The 16,014-nt window shown below is 55.2% G+C and overlaps 1 protein-coding gene across 1 annotated transcript in view; it reads left to right on the top strand.

Moving 5' to 3' along the window:
• LOC144738062 (uncharacterized) overlaps nt 1–16,014 on the top strand; it is a 97,103-nt gene that overhangs the window by 30,994 nt on the left and 50,095 nt on the right. The window contains exons 8-9 of the mRNA XM_078620968.1: nt 5,413–5,604; nt 7,345–7,501. Of these exons, the coding sequence (XP_078477094.1) occupies nt 5,413–5,604; nt 7,345–7,501 (349 nt within the window). The remainder of the gene's footprint in view (nt 1–5,412; nt 5,605–7,344; nt 7,502–16,014) is intronic.

The raw sequence follows: 16,014 nt of genomic DNA, 5'->3' as shown, positions 1-16,014 counted from the left end.
TGCACACACCCGTCACACACTCGCACACCACAGCGAACGGGGGCCGACATTGCACACCGTCGCGCCAACACGCACCACTGTGGGGACTCATATCGAACCCAGCCAGTGGTCCGTGTTGGCCCATCCCGTTGAGGCTGCATCGTCGGGATCGTCGGCCGTTGTGGGGCACATTGACGGGGTTGAGGTGCGCATCCTGGTCAATACGGGAGCATCGGCAACCATCATTTCAGAACTAATTTACAATATTCTTCCTGTCCAGAGCCGTCCTTTGCTGCCCGTTAACGTTCCATTCTATGCTGCTAACGGGGGCTCACTTGGCATCATTGGACAAATTCAAGCGCAAATTTGTATCGGTGATATCAAATTATCTGGCCCGATTTTTGTTTCCTCCTCGCTGGCGATTCCGTGCCTGCTGGGGACGGACCTACTGGGCAAAATGCCGATTCGTATTGTGATCGACCAGGGCTGCATTGAGCTCCCGTCGGGCCGACGCATGGCGTTTCTGCCGTCCCCCGCTGCGAGTCGGACAGCGTTCGCGACGGTACCGGCGTTCGTCGATAGAACGGTACGCGTACTGCCGGGGGCACAAATGTTGGTGCCTCTTAAACTTCGTCGGCCCTTCGCTAAAAGCATTGGGGACCAGGGGGTTCTGCTGGGGCCGTCTAGGGCCGGGGTTAGCGAACCTCATTTAATTCCGGCCCAGACCATCGTTAAAGGGGACGGGGATCCTTTCATCGCGGTCCTCAATGTGGGGTCGCAGACGGTGGTGGTTCCACAGGGGACCGTGCTTGCTCACGCAACGCCGGTGCCCTGTGAGGAACCCGTCGCGAATCACGTAAGCACTGTCCCTCTGCCGCGACCACATTCGGACAGCGATGAAGGGTGGCTCGAGGCGCTTTGTGCAGGATCGACGGACCTGTCGGATTTAGAGCGTCAAAAGCTTAAAACACTGCTGCGTGAATTTTCCGACGTTTTCAGTCGGAACAAATTCGATTTGGGCTGTACTCATCTGCTGCGTCACCATATTGATACAGGTGACAGCGCGCCAATTCGCCAGAATCCTTTTGGGTTAAGACCCGCCGAAAAGGACCATGTCAAATCGGCCGTTGATGACATGTTAGCCGCCGACATCATTTCTCCCTCCACCAGCCCTTGGGGAGCGCCGATCGTCCTGGTTAAAAAACAGGACGGCTCGTTGCGTTTTTGCGTCGATTTTCGTCGCCTCAACAAAATTTATGTTGCCGACGCATACCCGCTCCCACGGATGGACGAATCACTTGACGCCTTGGCGGGAGCGCGATTCTTCTCCACATTGGATTTGCTTTCGGGTTTCTGGCAGCTTCTTCTGGACGATGATTCAAAGCCTAAAACTGCATTCCGTACACCGCACGGCCTGTTCCAATTCAACCGGTTGCCGATGGGACTACACTCAGCGCCGGCAACTTTCCAGCGATTGATGGAATTGGTTTTGGCTGGATTGCAATGGGACTCGTGCTTGATTTATTTGGATGACGTTATCGTCTTTAGCAAAACATTTGACGAACATCTCCAGAGGTTGCGGGTGGTTTTCCTCAAAATGCGGGCTGCTAATTTGAAATTGAAACCCCAAAAATGTCATCTGTTACGCGAATCTGTGCGTTATTTGGGACATATCGTCGGACGCTCAGGTATTGCTTCCGATCCCGCCAAAACGCAGTGCGTCAGCTCCTGGCCGACTCCCACCTCTGTGGGAGAGGTCAGGAGTTTCGTTGGATTCGCGTCGTATTACCGACGGTTTGTCGCGGATTTTGCGACAATTGCAAAGCCCCTACACGCTTTGACGTGAAAGGGGGTCCGGTTTCATTGGGGACAGGAGGAGGAGGCTGCTTTTCGCTCCCTTCGGGACGCTCTGGTGAAAGCTCCTCTTTTGGTTTACTCCAATTTTTCTAAACCCTTTTTGCTCAACACCGATACGAGCAACACGGGTATTGGGGGCGTGCTTTCCCAGGTGGTTGACGGCGTAGAACGGGTAGTCGCGTACGGTAGTCGGGTGTTGTCTCCAGCGGAGCAAAGATATTGTGTCACCCGTCGGGAACTGTTGGCAATTGTCAATTTCATCCAACAGTACCGCCCGTATCTGTACGGTCGGCGTTTCACCGTCCGTACAAATCATGCGGCACTACAGTACGCCCTGCGAGTTCAACAACCATCGGGACAATTGTCTCGATGGTTGGAGATTCTCCAGGACTTTGATTTTGAAACTACGTACCATAAGGGCGTTCGCCACACCAATGCGGACGCTCTGTCGTGCATGCCAACCACCTCCGAATGTGCATGCCTCCTGGGGTTGGGACGTTGCAGGCCTCCGGGTCAGATATCCGTTCCGGTCTTGGCGGCCGCCGACGACGCAGCGTCAATGACGAATTCGATCGCACAACAGGGAAAAGATTCCCTGTTGGGGTTGCCTGTCACTGAATGGGGGCGCCTCCAGATGGAGGATACCTCCCTCCTCGCGTTGCGTCGTCACGTCGGGGGTGCTGGGCGGGGGAGGGGTGATGCCGACTCATGGGAAATGGTCCAGGGTATGCTAATGCATTGGGACGGGAGATCCCATCGACACCAGCTGGTGGTCCCTTCTGCGTTGCGGGGTAAGGTGGTGTGGGCAGCTCATGAGCGCCTCCTCCACCTGGGGACCCAAAAGACCCTCGCCTTGCTCCAGCTTGATTTTTTTTGGCCGGGCATGACAAGGGATGTCGCGGATCTGTTGGGGTCATGCCCTCGGTGTGCGCAACGGAAACCACCAGCACGGGAGTCTAACCCGCCTTTGCAATCTATCAAAGTCTCCAGAGTCAACGAGCTTGTCGCGCTGGATATTCTGGGCCCATTCCCCGCCACCCCCAGGGGCAATAGATATTTGTTGACCGGTGTGGAGTACTTTACGCGCTGGCCTATGGCCTGGCCCCTTGCCAACCAGTCGGCAGCAGCCATCGTGGAGGCCTTTGTCCAGGGATACGTCCTGGACAAAGGTGCTCCGGAGCGGCTGCTGACCGACCAGGGCAAAAATCTTTCCGGCAAACTACTCCAACAAGTCTGTGAGCTCCTGGGCACGAAAAAAATTCGTACCTCCCCGTATCACCCGCAAACTGACGGGATGGTCGAGCGTCTGCATCGAACCATCACGTTGATGTTGTCACAGCAGGTTTCGGACTCACAGACCGATTGGGACCTGCAAATTCAAGGGGTCTTGGCAGCATATAGAATGGCCCCCCATGCGGCAACGGGATTTTCCCCCTTCTTCCTGATGTATGGCCGCGAACCTGACCCGCCTGTTCGGGCCCAGCTGCAGATTCCCGCGCCGCAGGGTAAAACTAAATTGGCCGACCATGTTAAATTTAATCTTGCTAAATTAACAGAGGCACGGGATGCTGCCATGCAAAATTCCGACCTCCGTCAGAAAGCTAATGAGAGACTCAGACTGGGTCGGGCGCACGTGCTGCAGTGGAAGCCGGGGGACAAGGCATGGCTGCACTGTCCACCGGTACCACTTGCAACCTCCTCTAAACTGGTGCGGCCTTGGCAGGGCCCTGTGGAGGTGGTTGAGATTTTGCGGCCGCAGTGCGTACGCATCAAATGGGGGAAGCGGCGGTGGTTTGTGCACCCGTCCAGATTAAAACCCTTCGTTGCGGTATGATTTCCCACTTCACACACGCTTGGCCAAACATGTGGGGGGTCGACCGACTCAAAGGGTCCGTCTCCGCTGCTCTCACCTGACGTGTTGCCGGCTGTCCCGCCCCCAGGTGCACCAGGAGTGACGGGCTCACGCCCGACAACCCCTCCTGGGGATGCCGAGGGTCTCTCGGCATCAAAAAGACACTCACTCGGAGACGGACAGTTGCCACCCGACAGTCCGCCATCCGGGGTTGCCCCGTGTGACAGGCCCGCTGCAAGAACGCGCGCAAAAATGCGCAGACTTTTGTGAGGCCCGGAGAAATGTACATATGTTGTGTTCATTGTGTGTTGTGTGGGTGGTGTGTTTCCTGCACATTGGATTGTACATATGTTGTGTTCATTGTGTGTTGTGTGTGTGGTGTGTTCTCCTACATATTGTATATAGGGTGCTCTTACGGTATTCGTATTTATTCAGGGGGGTGCGCCGGGTTAATTCTCTTCTTGCTGTTGCGGTTCTTGTTGGTGGTCTTGTTATTGTTGAAAAAAATTGTGAGGCACACGCGGGTTCAAGGGGTAAATACACTTTTATTGTTGTTTTTTGCAGCCGGGACGGCTGCGAGCTGTACAGGGGGGGGTGATGTAGGGGTGTTACGGAGGGGCTGTATACAATGGGATCAGATGGGAAAGAAACACAGTGGGCATGGCTATGTCGGTGCACGGGCAGGTGCTCCCAGCGACGTCCGCATCGGGCAGCCTGGGGGGCTGACTCGGAGCTGGGATCCCCCGGGGCCCCACCCCTCAGCGGGGGGTTTGGTATAAAAGGGGATGAGCCGGAGGGCTTGGAGAGATATGTTAAGCTAAACCAGTGAAGACCGAAGATCGTCTAGATAGGGCCCTGGACTCCCCTGGATCGCCGCCCTTATCAGGGCCGCACAGGACCGAGCCAGCGGCGTGGTCCCGAGAGCCAGAGCCAGTGCTCTGGGACTCCGGGTACCGTAAGCCCGACTTACCAGTGTCGGGCCAGATAGCCTCCCCTAGCCCGTTAGTGGAGGACTAGGAGGTAGGTTAGGCATAGCTAGCAAGTGTATCCCCAGCTAGCCGGGTGAGGGGGCCGATACCCCCTCCAATGTTGTATGTCCGTGATTGTGCCAACTGACGCGGAATAAATACGTGTGCCTCCAACCCCGGCGTCCAAGAGTCCTCAACGATATTACACTACTATACACTACACTACTATACACTACACTACTATACACTAAACTATTGTACACTACACTCTACACTACTGTACACTACACTATAAATTACACTACTATACACTATACTATACATTACACTACACGATACACTACACTACACAATACACTACACTACTATACACTACACTATAAACTACACTACTATACACTGCACTACTATACACTACACTACTATACACTACACTATACACTACACTATACACGACACTATAAACTACACTACTATACACTACACTATAAACTACACTGCTATACACTGCACTACTATACACTACACTACTATACACTACACTATACACTACGCTATACACGACACTATAAACTACACTACTACACACTACACTATACACTACACTACTATACACTACACTACTATATACTACACTACTATACACTACACTACTTTACACTACACTACTATAAACTACACTATACACTACTATAAACTACACTATACATTACACTATATAATACACTGTATATGCATCTCTCACCTCCCCCACAGGATTTACAAAACCAGCCTAAGGAGGTGGTGGAGAGGGAGGTTCCCATCCTGCTGCAAAACCTCACCATGCAGACGAACCCTGTAGGGGGCAGCCTCACCCCCGACAGCATCCGCGCTGCGAGCGCCGCGCTGGGGCTGATCGCGATGGCGACCCAGAACAAGAGCATCGTCTTCGGCAAACAGGTGGCGGAGGTGAGCCCCAGTGTGCCGTGGTGTAGTGTATAGTGTAGTGTAGAGTGCAGTGTAGTGTATAGTGTAGTGTGTAGTGTAGTGTAGAGTGTAGTGTATAGTGTAGAGTGTAGTGTAGAGTGTAGTGTGTAGTGTAGTGTAGAGTGTAGTGTAGAGTGTAGTGTAGAGTGTGGTGTATAGTGTTGTGTGTAGTGTAGTGTAGAGTGTAGTGTGTAGTGTAGAGTGTATAGTGTAGTGTATAGTGTAGTGGATAACAGTGTAGTGTGTAGTGTAGTGTGTAGTGTAGTGTGTAGTGTAGTGTATAGTGTAGAGTGTAGTGTGTAGTGTAGTGTATAGTGTAGCGTGTAGTGTATAATGTAGTGTGTAGTGTAGTGTATAGTAGTGAAGTGTGTAGTGTAGTGTATAGTAGTGTAGTGTATAGTGTAGTGTGTAGTGTAGTGTCGAGTGTAGTGTAGAGTGTAGTTTATAGTAGTGTAGTCTTTAGTGTGTAGTGTAGTGTATAGTGTATAGTGTAATGTAGTGTGTAGTGTAGAGTGTAGTGTAGAGTGTAGTGTAGTGTAGAGTGTAGTGTAGAGTGTAGTGTAGAGTGTAGTGTATAGTAGTGTAGTGTATAGTAGTGTGTAGTGTAGTGTAGTGTGTAGTGTATAGTGTAGTGTATAGTGTAGTGGATAACAGTGTCGTGTGTAATGTAGTGTGTAGTGTAGTGTATAGTAGTGTAGTGTGTAGTGTAGAGTGTAGTGTAGAGTGTAGTGTAGAGTGTAGAGTAGTGTATAGTGTAGTGTGTAGTGTATAATGTAGTGTGTAGTGTAGTGTATAGTAGTGTAGTGTATAGTGTAGTGTGTAGTGTAGTGTGTAGTGTAGTGTATAGTGTAGTGTATAGTAGTGTAGTGTATAGTGTAGTGTGTAGTAGTGTAGTATATTATAACGTAGTGTATAATAGTGTAGTGTATAGTGTAGTGTATAGTAGTGTAGTGTAGTGCATAGTGTAGTGTATAGTGTAGTGTATAGTGTAGTGCATAGTGTGGTGTATAGTGTATAGTAGTGTAGTGTATAGTGTAGTGTATAGTGTAGTGTATAGTGTAGTGTAGTGTATAGTAGTGTAGTGTATAGTGTGTAGTGTATAGTGTGTAGTGTATAGTGTATAGTGTAGTGTATAGTGTAGTGTATAGTGTAGTGTATAGTGTAGTGCATAGTTGTGTAGTGTATAGTAGTGTAGTGTATAGTAGTGTAGTGTATAGTGTAGTGTGTAGTGTATAGTAGTATAGTGTATAGTGTAGTGTATAGTGTAGTGTATAATAGTATAGTGTAGTGTATAGTAGTGCAGTGTATAACGTAGTGTATAGTGTAGTGTATAGTGTATAATGTAGTGTGCAGTGTAGTGTATAGTAGTGTAGTGTATAGTGTAGTGTATAGTGTAGTGTATAATGTAGTGTATAGTGTAGTGTATAGTGTAGTGCATGGTGTGGTGTATAGTGTATAGTAGTGTAGTGTATAGTGTAGTGTATACTGTAGTGTATAGTGTAGTGTATAGTGTGGTGTATAGTGTAGTGTATAGTAGTGTAGTGTATAGTGTAGTATAGTGTAGTGTATAGTAGTGTAGTGTATAGTGTAGTGTATAGTAGTGTAGTGTATAGTGTAGTGTATAGTAGTGTAGTGTATAGTGTAGTGTATAGTAGTGTAGTGTATAGTGTAGTGTATAGTGTAGTGTACAGTGACTCTACCCGCCGTGCCACCTCTCGACAGAGCTTCCTCGTCACGGCGAGCAACCTGCTGGCGATGAGCAACTTGGACTCCTGGAAGTCGCTGCAGATGCTGAACCAGTCGGACAGCTCCGACCTCCTCGGCACCGTGGAGACTTTCGTGACGAGGATGAACACCACGAGCCTCGCCACGGGCACACGTGAGCATGTGGGCAGGTGTGGGCGGGTTTGGGGGGGGGGATGAAGATACTGGGATATACGGGGCGACACGGGGAGATACACTGGGGAGACAGGGGGGTGACATGGGGGAGTCAACGGGAGTCATCGGGAGAGACACGGGGAAATATCGGGATATACGGGGAGCCATTGGGGGAGACACAGGGGAGACATGAGGAGACACGGGCAATATTGGGAGACACGGAGAGACACTGGGAGACACTGGGAGACAAGAGGATACACTGGGAGAGACACTGGGAGTAAGCAGGAGAGACTGAGAGACATGAGGAGACACTGGGAGACACTGGGAGACAGGGGGAAATACTGGGAGACAGGGGGAGACACTGGGAGACAGGGGGAGACACTGGGAGACACGGGGAGACACTGGGAGACACTGGGAAACAGGGGGAGACAGGGGAGACACTGAGAGACACTGGGAGACACTGGGAGACACGAGGAGACACTGGGAGACACTGGGGGAGACACGGGGAGACACTAGGAGACACTGGGAGACACTGGGAGACACTGGGAGAAAGCAGGAGAGACTGGGAGACATGAGGAGACACTGGGAGACACTGGGAGACAGGGGGAAATACTGGGAGACAAGGGGAGACACTGGGAGAAAGCAGGAGAGACTGGGAGGCATGAGGAGACACTGGGAGACACTGGGAGACAGGGGGAAATACTGGGAGACAGGGGGAGACACTGGGAGACAGGGGGAGACACTGGGGGACACTGGGAGACACTGGAAAACAGGGGGAGACCGGGGAGACACCGAGAGACACTGGGAGACACTGGGAGACACGAGGAGACACTGGGAGAGACACGGGGAGACACTGGGAGACACTGGGGGAGACACGGGGAGACACTGGGAGACACTGGGAGACACTGGGAGAAAGCAGGAGAGACTGGGAGACATGAGGATACACTGGGAGACACTGGGAGACAGGGGGAAATACTGGGAGACAGGGGAAGACACTGGGAGACAGGGGGAGACACTGGGAGACACGGGGAGACACTGGGAGACACTGGGAAACAGGGGGAGACAGGGGAGACACTGAGAGACACGGGGAGACACTGGGAGACACTGGGAGACAGGGGGAGACATTGGGAGACAGGGGGAGACATTGGGAAACACTGGGAGACACTGGGAGACAGGGGGAGACACTGGGAGACACGAGGAGACACTGGGAGAGACACTGGGAGACACTGGGGGAGACACTGGGGGAGACACGGGGAGACACTGGGAGACACTGGGAGAAAGCAGGAGAGACTGGGAGACATGAGGAGACACTGGGAGACACTGGGAGAAAGGGGGAAATACTGGGAGACAGGGGGAGACACTGGGAGACAGGGGGAGATACTGGGAGACACGGGGAGACACTGGGAAACAGGGGGAGACAGGGGAGACACTGAGAGACACTGTGAGACACTGGGATACACTGGGAGACACGAGGAGACACTGGGAGACACTGGGGGAGACACTGGGAGACACTGGGAGACACTGGGAGACACTGGGAGACACTGGGAGAAAGCAGGAGAGACTGAGAGACATGAGGAGACACTGGGAGATACTGGGAGACAGGGGAAATACTGGGAGACAGGGGGAGACACTGGGAGACACTGGGAGACAGGGGGAAATACTGGGAGACAGGGGGAGACACTGGGAGACAGGGGGAGACACTGGGAGACACGGGGAGACATTGGGAAACAGGGGGAGACAGGGGAGACACTGAGAGACACTGGGAGACACTGGGAGACACGAGGAGACACTGGGAGAGACACGGGGAGACACTGGGAGAAAGCAGGAGAGACTGGGAGACATGAGGAGACACTGGGAGACACTGGGAGACAGGGGGAAATACTGGGAGACAGGGGAAGACACTGGGAGACAGGGGCAGACACTGGGAGACACGGGGAGACACTGGGAGACACTGGGAAACAGGGGGAGACAGGGGGGACACTGAGAGACACGGGGAGACACTGGGAGACACTGGGAGACAGGGGGAGACATTGGGAGACAGGGGGAGAAATTGGGAAACACTGGAAGACACTGGGAGACACGGGGAGACACTAGGAGACACTGGGATACACTGGGAGAAAGCAGGAGAGACTGGGAGACATGAGGAGACACTGGGAGACACTGGGAGACAGGGGGAAATACTGGGAGACAAGGGGAGACACTGGGAGAAAGCAGGAGAGACTTGGAGGCATGAGGAAACACTGGGAGACACTGGGAGACAGGGGGAAATACTGGGAGACAGGGGGAGACACTGGGAGACAGGGGGAGACACTGGGGGACACGGGGAGACACTGGGAAACAGGGGGAGACCGGGGAGACACCGAGAGACACTGGGAGACACTGGGAGACACGAGGAGACACTGGGAGAGACACGGGGAGACACTGGGAGACACTATGGGAGACACGGGGAGACACTGGGAGACACTGGGAGACACTGGGAGAAAGCAGGAGAGACTGGGAGACATGAGGATACACTGGGAGACACTGGGAGACAGGGGGAAATACTGGGAGACAGGGGAAGACACTGGGAGACAGGGGGAGACACTGGGAGACACGGGGAGACACTGGGAGACACTGGGAAACAGGGGGAGACAGGGGAGACACTGAGAGACACGGGGAGACACTGGGAGACACTGGGAGACAGGGGGAGACATTGGGAGACAGGGGGAGACATTGGGAAACACTGGGAGACACTGGGAGACAGGGGGAGACACTGGGAGACACGAGGATACACTGGGAGAGACACTGGGAGACACTGGGGGAGACACTGGGGGAGACACGGGGAGACACTGGGAGACACTGGGAGAAAGCAGGAGAGACTGGGAGACATGAGGAGACACTGGGAGACACTGGGAGAAAGGGGGAAATACTGGGAGACAGGGGGAGACACTGGGAGACAGGGGGAGATACTGGGAGACACGGGGAGACACTGGGAAACAGGGGGAGACAGGGGAGACACTGAGAGACACTGGGAGACACTGGGATACACTGGGAGACACGAGGAGACACTGGGAGACACTGGGGGAGACACGGGGAGACACTGGGAGACACTGGGAGACACTGGGAGAAAGCAGGAGAGACTGAGAGACATGAGGAGACACTGGAAGATACTGGGAGACAGGGGGAAATACTGGGAGACAGGGGGAGACACTGGGAGACACTGGGAGACAGGGGGAAATACTGGGAGACAGGGGGAGACACTGGGAGACAGGGAGAGACACTGGGAGACACGGGGAGACACTGGGAAACAGGGGGAGACAGGGGAGACACTGGGAGACACTGGGAGACACGAGGAGACACTGGGAGAGACACGGGGAGACACTGGGAGAAAGCAGGAGAGACTGGGAGACATGAGGAGACACTGGGAGACACTGGGAGACAGGGGGAAATACTGGGAGACAGGGGAAGACACTGGGAGACAGGGGCAGACACTGGGAGACACGGGGAGACACTGGGAGACACTGGGAAACAGGGGGAGACAGGGGGGACACTGAGAGACACGGGGAGACACTGGGAGACACTGGGAGACAGGGGGAGACATTGGGAGACAGGGGGAGAAATTGGGAAACACTGGAAGACACTGGGAGACACGGGGAGACACTAGGAGACACTGGGATACACTGGGAGAAAGCAGGAGAGACTGGGAGACATGAGGAGACACTGGGAGACACTGGGAGACAGGGGGAAATACTGGGAGACAAGGGGAGACACTGGGAGAAAGCAGGAGAGACTTGGAGGCATGAGGAAACACTGGGAGACACTGGGAGACAGGGGGAAATACTGGGAGACAGGGGGAGACACTGGGAGACAGGGGGAGACACTGGGGGACACGGGGAGACACTGGGAAACAGGGGGAGACCGGGGAGACACCGAGAGACACTGGGAGACACTGGGAGACACGAGGAGACACTGGGAGAGACACGGGGAGACACTGGGAGACACTATGGGAGACACGGGGAGACACTGGGAGACACTGGGAGACACTGGGAGACACTGGGAGAAAGCAGGAGAGACTGGGAGACATGAGGATACACTGGGAGACACTGGGAGACAGGGGGAAATACTGGGAGACAGGGGAAGACACTGGGAGACAGGGGGAGACACTGGGAGACACGGGGAGACACTGGGAGACACTGGGAAACAGGGGGAGACAGGGGAGACACTGAGAGACACGGGGAGACACTGGGAGACACTGGGAGACAGGGGGAGACATTGGGAGACAGGGGGAGACATTGGGAAACACTGGGAGACACTGGGAGACAGGGGGAGACACTGGGAGACACGAGGAGACACTGGGAGAGACACTGGGAGACACTGGAGGAGACACTGGGGGAGACACGGGGAGACACTGGGAGACACTGGGAGAAAGCAGGAGAGACTGGGAGACATGAGGAGAAACTGGGAGACACTGGGAGAAAGGGGGAAATACTGGGAGACAGGGGGAGACACTGGGAGACAGGGGGAGATACTGGGAGACACGGGGAGACACTGGGAAACAGGGGGAGACAGGGGAGACACTGAGAGACACTGGGAGACACTGGGATACACAGGGAGACACGAGGAGACACTGGGAGACACTGGGGGAGACACGGGGAGACACTGGGAGACACTGGGAGACACTGGGAGAAAGCAGGAGAGACTGAGAGACATGAGGAGACACTGGGAGATACTGGGAGACAGGGGGAAATACTGGGAGACAGGGGGAGACACTGGGAGACACTGGGAGACAGGGGAAAATACTGGGAGACAGGGGGAGACAGGGGGAGACACTGGGAGACAGGGGGAGACAGGGGAGACACTGAGAGACACTGGGAGACACTGGGAGACACGAGGAGACACTGGGAGAGACACGGGGAGACACTGGGAGAAAGCAGGAGAGACTGGGAGACATGAGGAGACACTGGGAGACACTGGGAGACAGGGGGAAATACTGGGAGACAGGGGAAGACACTGGGAGACAGGGGCAGACACTGGGAGACACGGGGAGACACTGGGAGACACTGGGAAACAGGGGGAGACAGGGGGGACACTGAGAGACACGGGGAGACACTGGGAGACACTGGGAGACAGGGGGAGACATTGGGAGACAGGGGGAGAAATTGGGAAACACTGGGAGACACTGGGAGACAGGGGGAGACACTGGGAGACACGAGGAGACACTGGGAGAGACACTGGGAGACACTGGGGGAGACACTGGGGGAGACACGGGGAGACACTGGGGGAGACACGGGGAGACACTGGGAGACACTGGGAGAAAGCAGGAGAGACTGGGAGACATGAGGAGACACTGGGAGACACTGGGAGAAAGGGGGAAATACTGGGAGACAGGGGGAGACACTGGGAGACAGGGGGAGATACTGGGAGACACGGGGAGACTCTGGGAAACAGGGGGAGACAGGGGAGACACTGAGAGACACTGTGAGACACTGGGATACACTGGGAGACACGAGGAGACACTGGGAGACACTGGGGGAGACACTGGGAGACACTGGGAGACACTGGGAGACACTGGGAGACACTGGGAGAAAGCAGGAGAGACTGAGAGACATGAGGAGACACTGGGAGATACTGGAAGACAGGGGAAATACTGGGAGACAGGGGGAGACACTGGGAGACACTGGGAGACAGGGGGAAATACTGGGAGACAGGGGGAGACACTGGGAGACAGGGGGAGACACTGGGAGACACGGGGAGACACTGGGAAACAGTGGGAGACAGGGGAGACACTGAGAGACACTGAGAGACACTGGGATACACTGGGAGACACGAGGAGACACTGGGAGAGACACGGGGAGACACTGGGAGAAAGCAGGAGAGACTGGGAGACATGAGGAGACACTGGGAGACACTGGGAGACAGGGGGAAATACTGGGAGACAGGGGAAGACACTGGGAGACAGGGGCAGACACTGGGAGACACGGGGAGACACTGGGAGACACTGGGAAACAGGGGGAGACAGGGGGGACACTGAGAGACAGGGGGAGACACTGGGAGACACTGGGAGACAGGGGGAGACATTGGGAGACAGGGGGAGAAATTGGGAAACACTGGAAGACACTGGGAGACACGGGGAGACACTAGGAGACACTGGGATACACTGGGAGAAAGCAGGAGAGACTGGGAGACATGAGGAGACACTGGGAGACACTGGGAGACAGGGGGAAATACTGGGAGACAAGGGGAGACACTGGGAGAAAGCAGGAGAGACTTGGAGGCATGAGGAAACACTGGGAGACACTGGGAGACAGGGGGAGACCGGGGAGACACCGAGAGACACTGGGAGGCACTGGGAGACACGAGGAGACACTGGGAGAGACACGGGGAGACACTGGGAAAAACTATGGGAGACACGGGGAGACACTGGGAGACACTGGGAGACACTGGGAGAAAGCAGGAGAGACTGGGAGACATGAGGATACACTGGGAGACACTGGGAGACAGGGGGAAATACTGGGAGACAGGGGAAGACACTGGGAGACAGGGGGAGACACTGGGAGACACGGGGAGACACTGGGAGACACTGGGAAACAGGGGGAGACAGGGGAGACACTGAGAGACACGGGGAGACACTGGGAGACACTGGGAGACAGGGGGAGACATTGGGAGACAGGGGGAGACATTGGGAAACACTGGGAGACACTGGGAGACAGGGGGAGACACTGGGAGACACGAGGAGACACTGGGAGAGACACTGGGAGACACTGGGGGAGACACTGGGGGAGACACGGGGAGACACTGGGAGACACTGGGAGAAAGCAGGAGAGACTGGGAGACATGAGGAGACACTGGGAGACACTGGGAGAAAGGGGGAAATACTGGGAGACAGGGGGAGACACTGGGAGACAGGGGGAGATACTGGGAGACACGGAGAGACACTGGGAAACAGGGGGAGACAGGGGAGACACTGAGAGACACTGGGAGACACTGGGATACACTGGGAGACACGAGGAGACACTGGGAGACACTGGGGGAGACACGGGGAGACACTGGGAGACACTGGGAGACACAGGGAGAAAGCAGGAGAGACTGAGAGACATGAGGAGACACTGGGAGATACTGGGAGACAGGGGAAAATACTGGGAGACAGGGGGAGACACTGGGAGACACTGGGAGACAGGGGGAAATACTGAGAGACAGGGGGAGACACTGGGAGACAGGGGGAGACACTGGGAGACACGGGGAGACACTGGGAAACAGGGGGAGACAGGGGAGACACTGAGAGACACTGGGAGACACTGGGAGACACGAGGAGACACTGGGAGAGACACGGGGAGACACTGGGAGAAAGCAGGAGAGACTGGGAGACATGAGGAGACACTGGGAGACACTGGGAGACAGGGGAAAATACTGGGAGACAGGGGAAGACACTGGGAGACAGGGGCAGACACTGGGAGACACGGGGAGACACTGGGAGACACTGGGAAACAGGGGGAGACAGGGGGGACACTGAGAGACACGGGGAGACACTGGGAGACACTGGGAGACAGGGGGAGACATTGGGAGACAGGGGGAGAAATTGGGAAACACTGGGAGACACTGGGAGACAGGGGGAGACACTGGGAGACACGAGGAGACACTGGGAGAGACACTGGGAGACACTGGGGGAGACACTGGGGGAGACACGGGGAGACACTCTGAGACACTGGGAGACACTGGGAGACTCTGGGAGAAAGCAGGAGAGACTGGGAGACATGAGGAGACACTGGGAGATACTGGGAGACAGGGGGAAATACTGGGAGACAGGGGGAGACACTGGGAGACACTGGGAGACAGGAGGAAATACTGGGAGACAGGGGGAGACACTGGGAGACAGGGGGAGACACTGGGAAACACCGGGAGACACTGGGAAACAGGGGGAGACAGGGGAGACACCGAGAGACACTGGGAGACACTGGGAGACACGAGGAGACACTGGGAGAGACACGGGGAGACACTGGGGGAAAGCAGGAGAGACTGGGAGACATGAGGAGACACTGGGAGACACTGGGAGACAGGGGGAAATACTGGGAGACAGGTGAAGACACTGGGAGACAGGGGGAGACACTGGGAGACACGGGGAGACACTGGGAGACACTGGGAAACAGGGGGAGACAGGGGAGACACTGAGAGACACGGGGAGACACTGGGAGACACTGGGAGACAGGGGGAGACATTGGGAGACAGGGGGAGACATTGGGAAACACTGGGAGACACTGGGAGACAGGGGGAGACACTGGGAGACACGAGGAGACACTGGGAGAGACACTGGGAGACACTGGGGGAGACACTGGGGGAGACACGGGGAGACACTGGGAGACACTGGGAGACACTGGGAGAAAGCAGGAGAGACTGGGAGACATGAGGAGACACTGGGAGACACTGGGAGACAGGGGGAAATACTGGGAGACAGGGGGAGACACTGGGAGACATGGGGAGACACTGGGAGACACGGGGAGACACTGGGAGACACTGGGAAACAGGGGCAGACAGGGGGGA

Source organism: Lampetra planeri, chromosome 77 (assembly GCF_965212315.1).
Source record: "Lampetra planeri chromosome 77, kcLamPlan1.2.h2, whole genome shotgun sequence".
In the NCBI taxonomy this organism is placed as follows: domain Eukaryota; kingdom Metazoa; phylum Chordata; class Hyperoartia; order Petromyzontiformes; family Petromyzontidae; genus Lampetra; species Lampetra planeri.
Note: the sequence above shows the minus strand (reverse complement) of the source record. Positions and strands in the feature narration are given on the sequence as shown.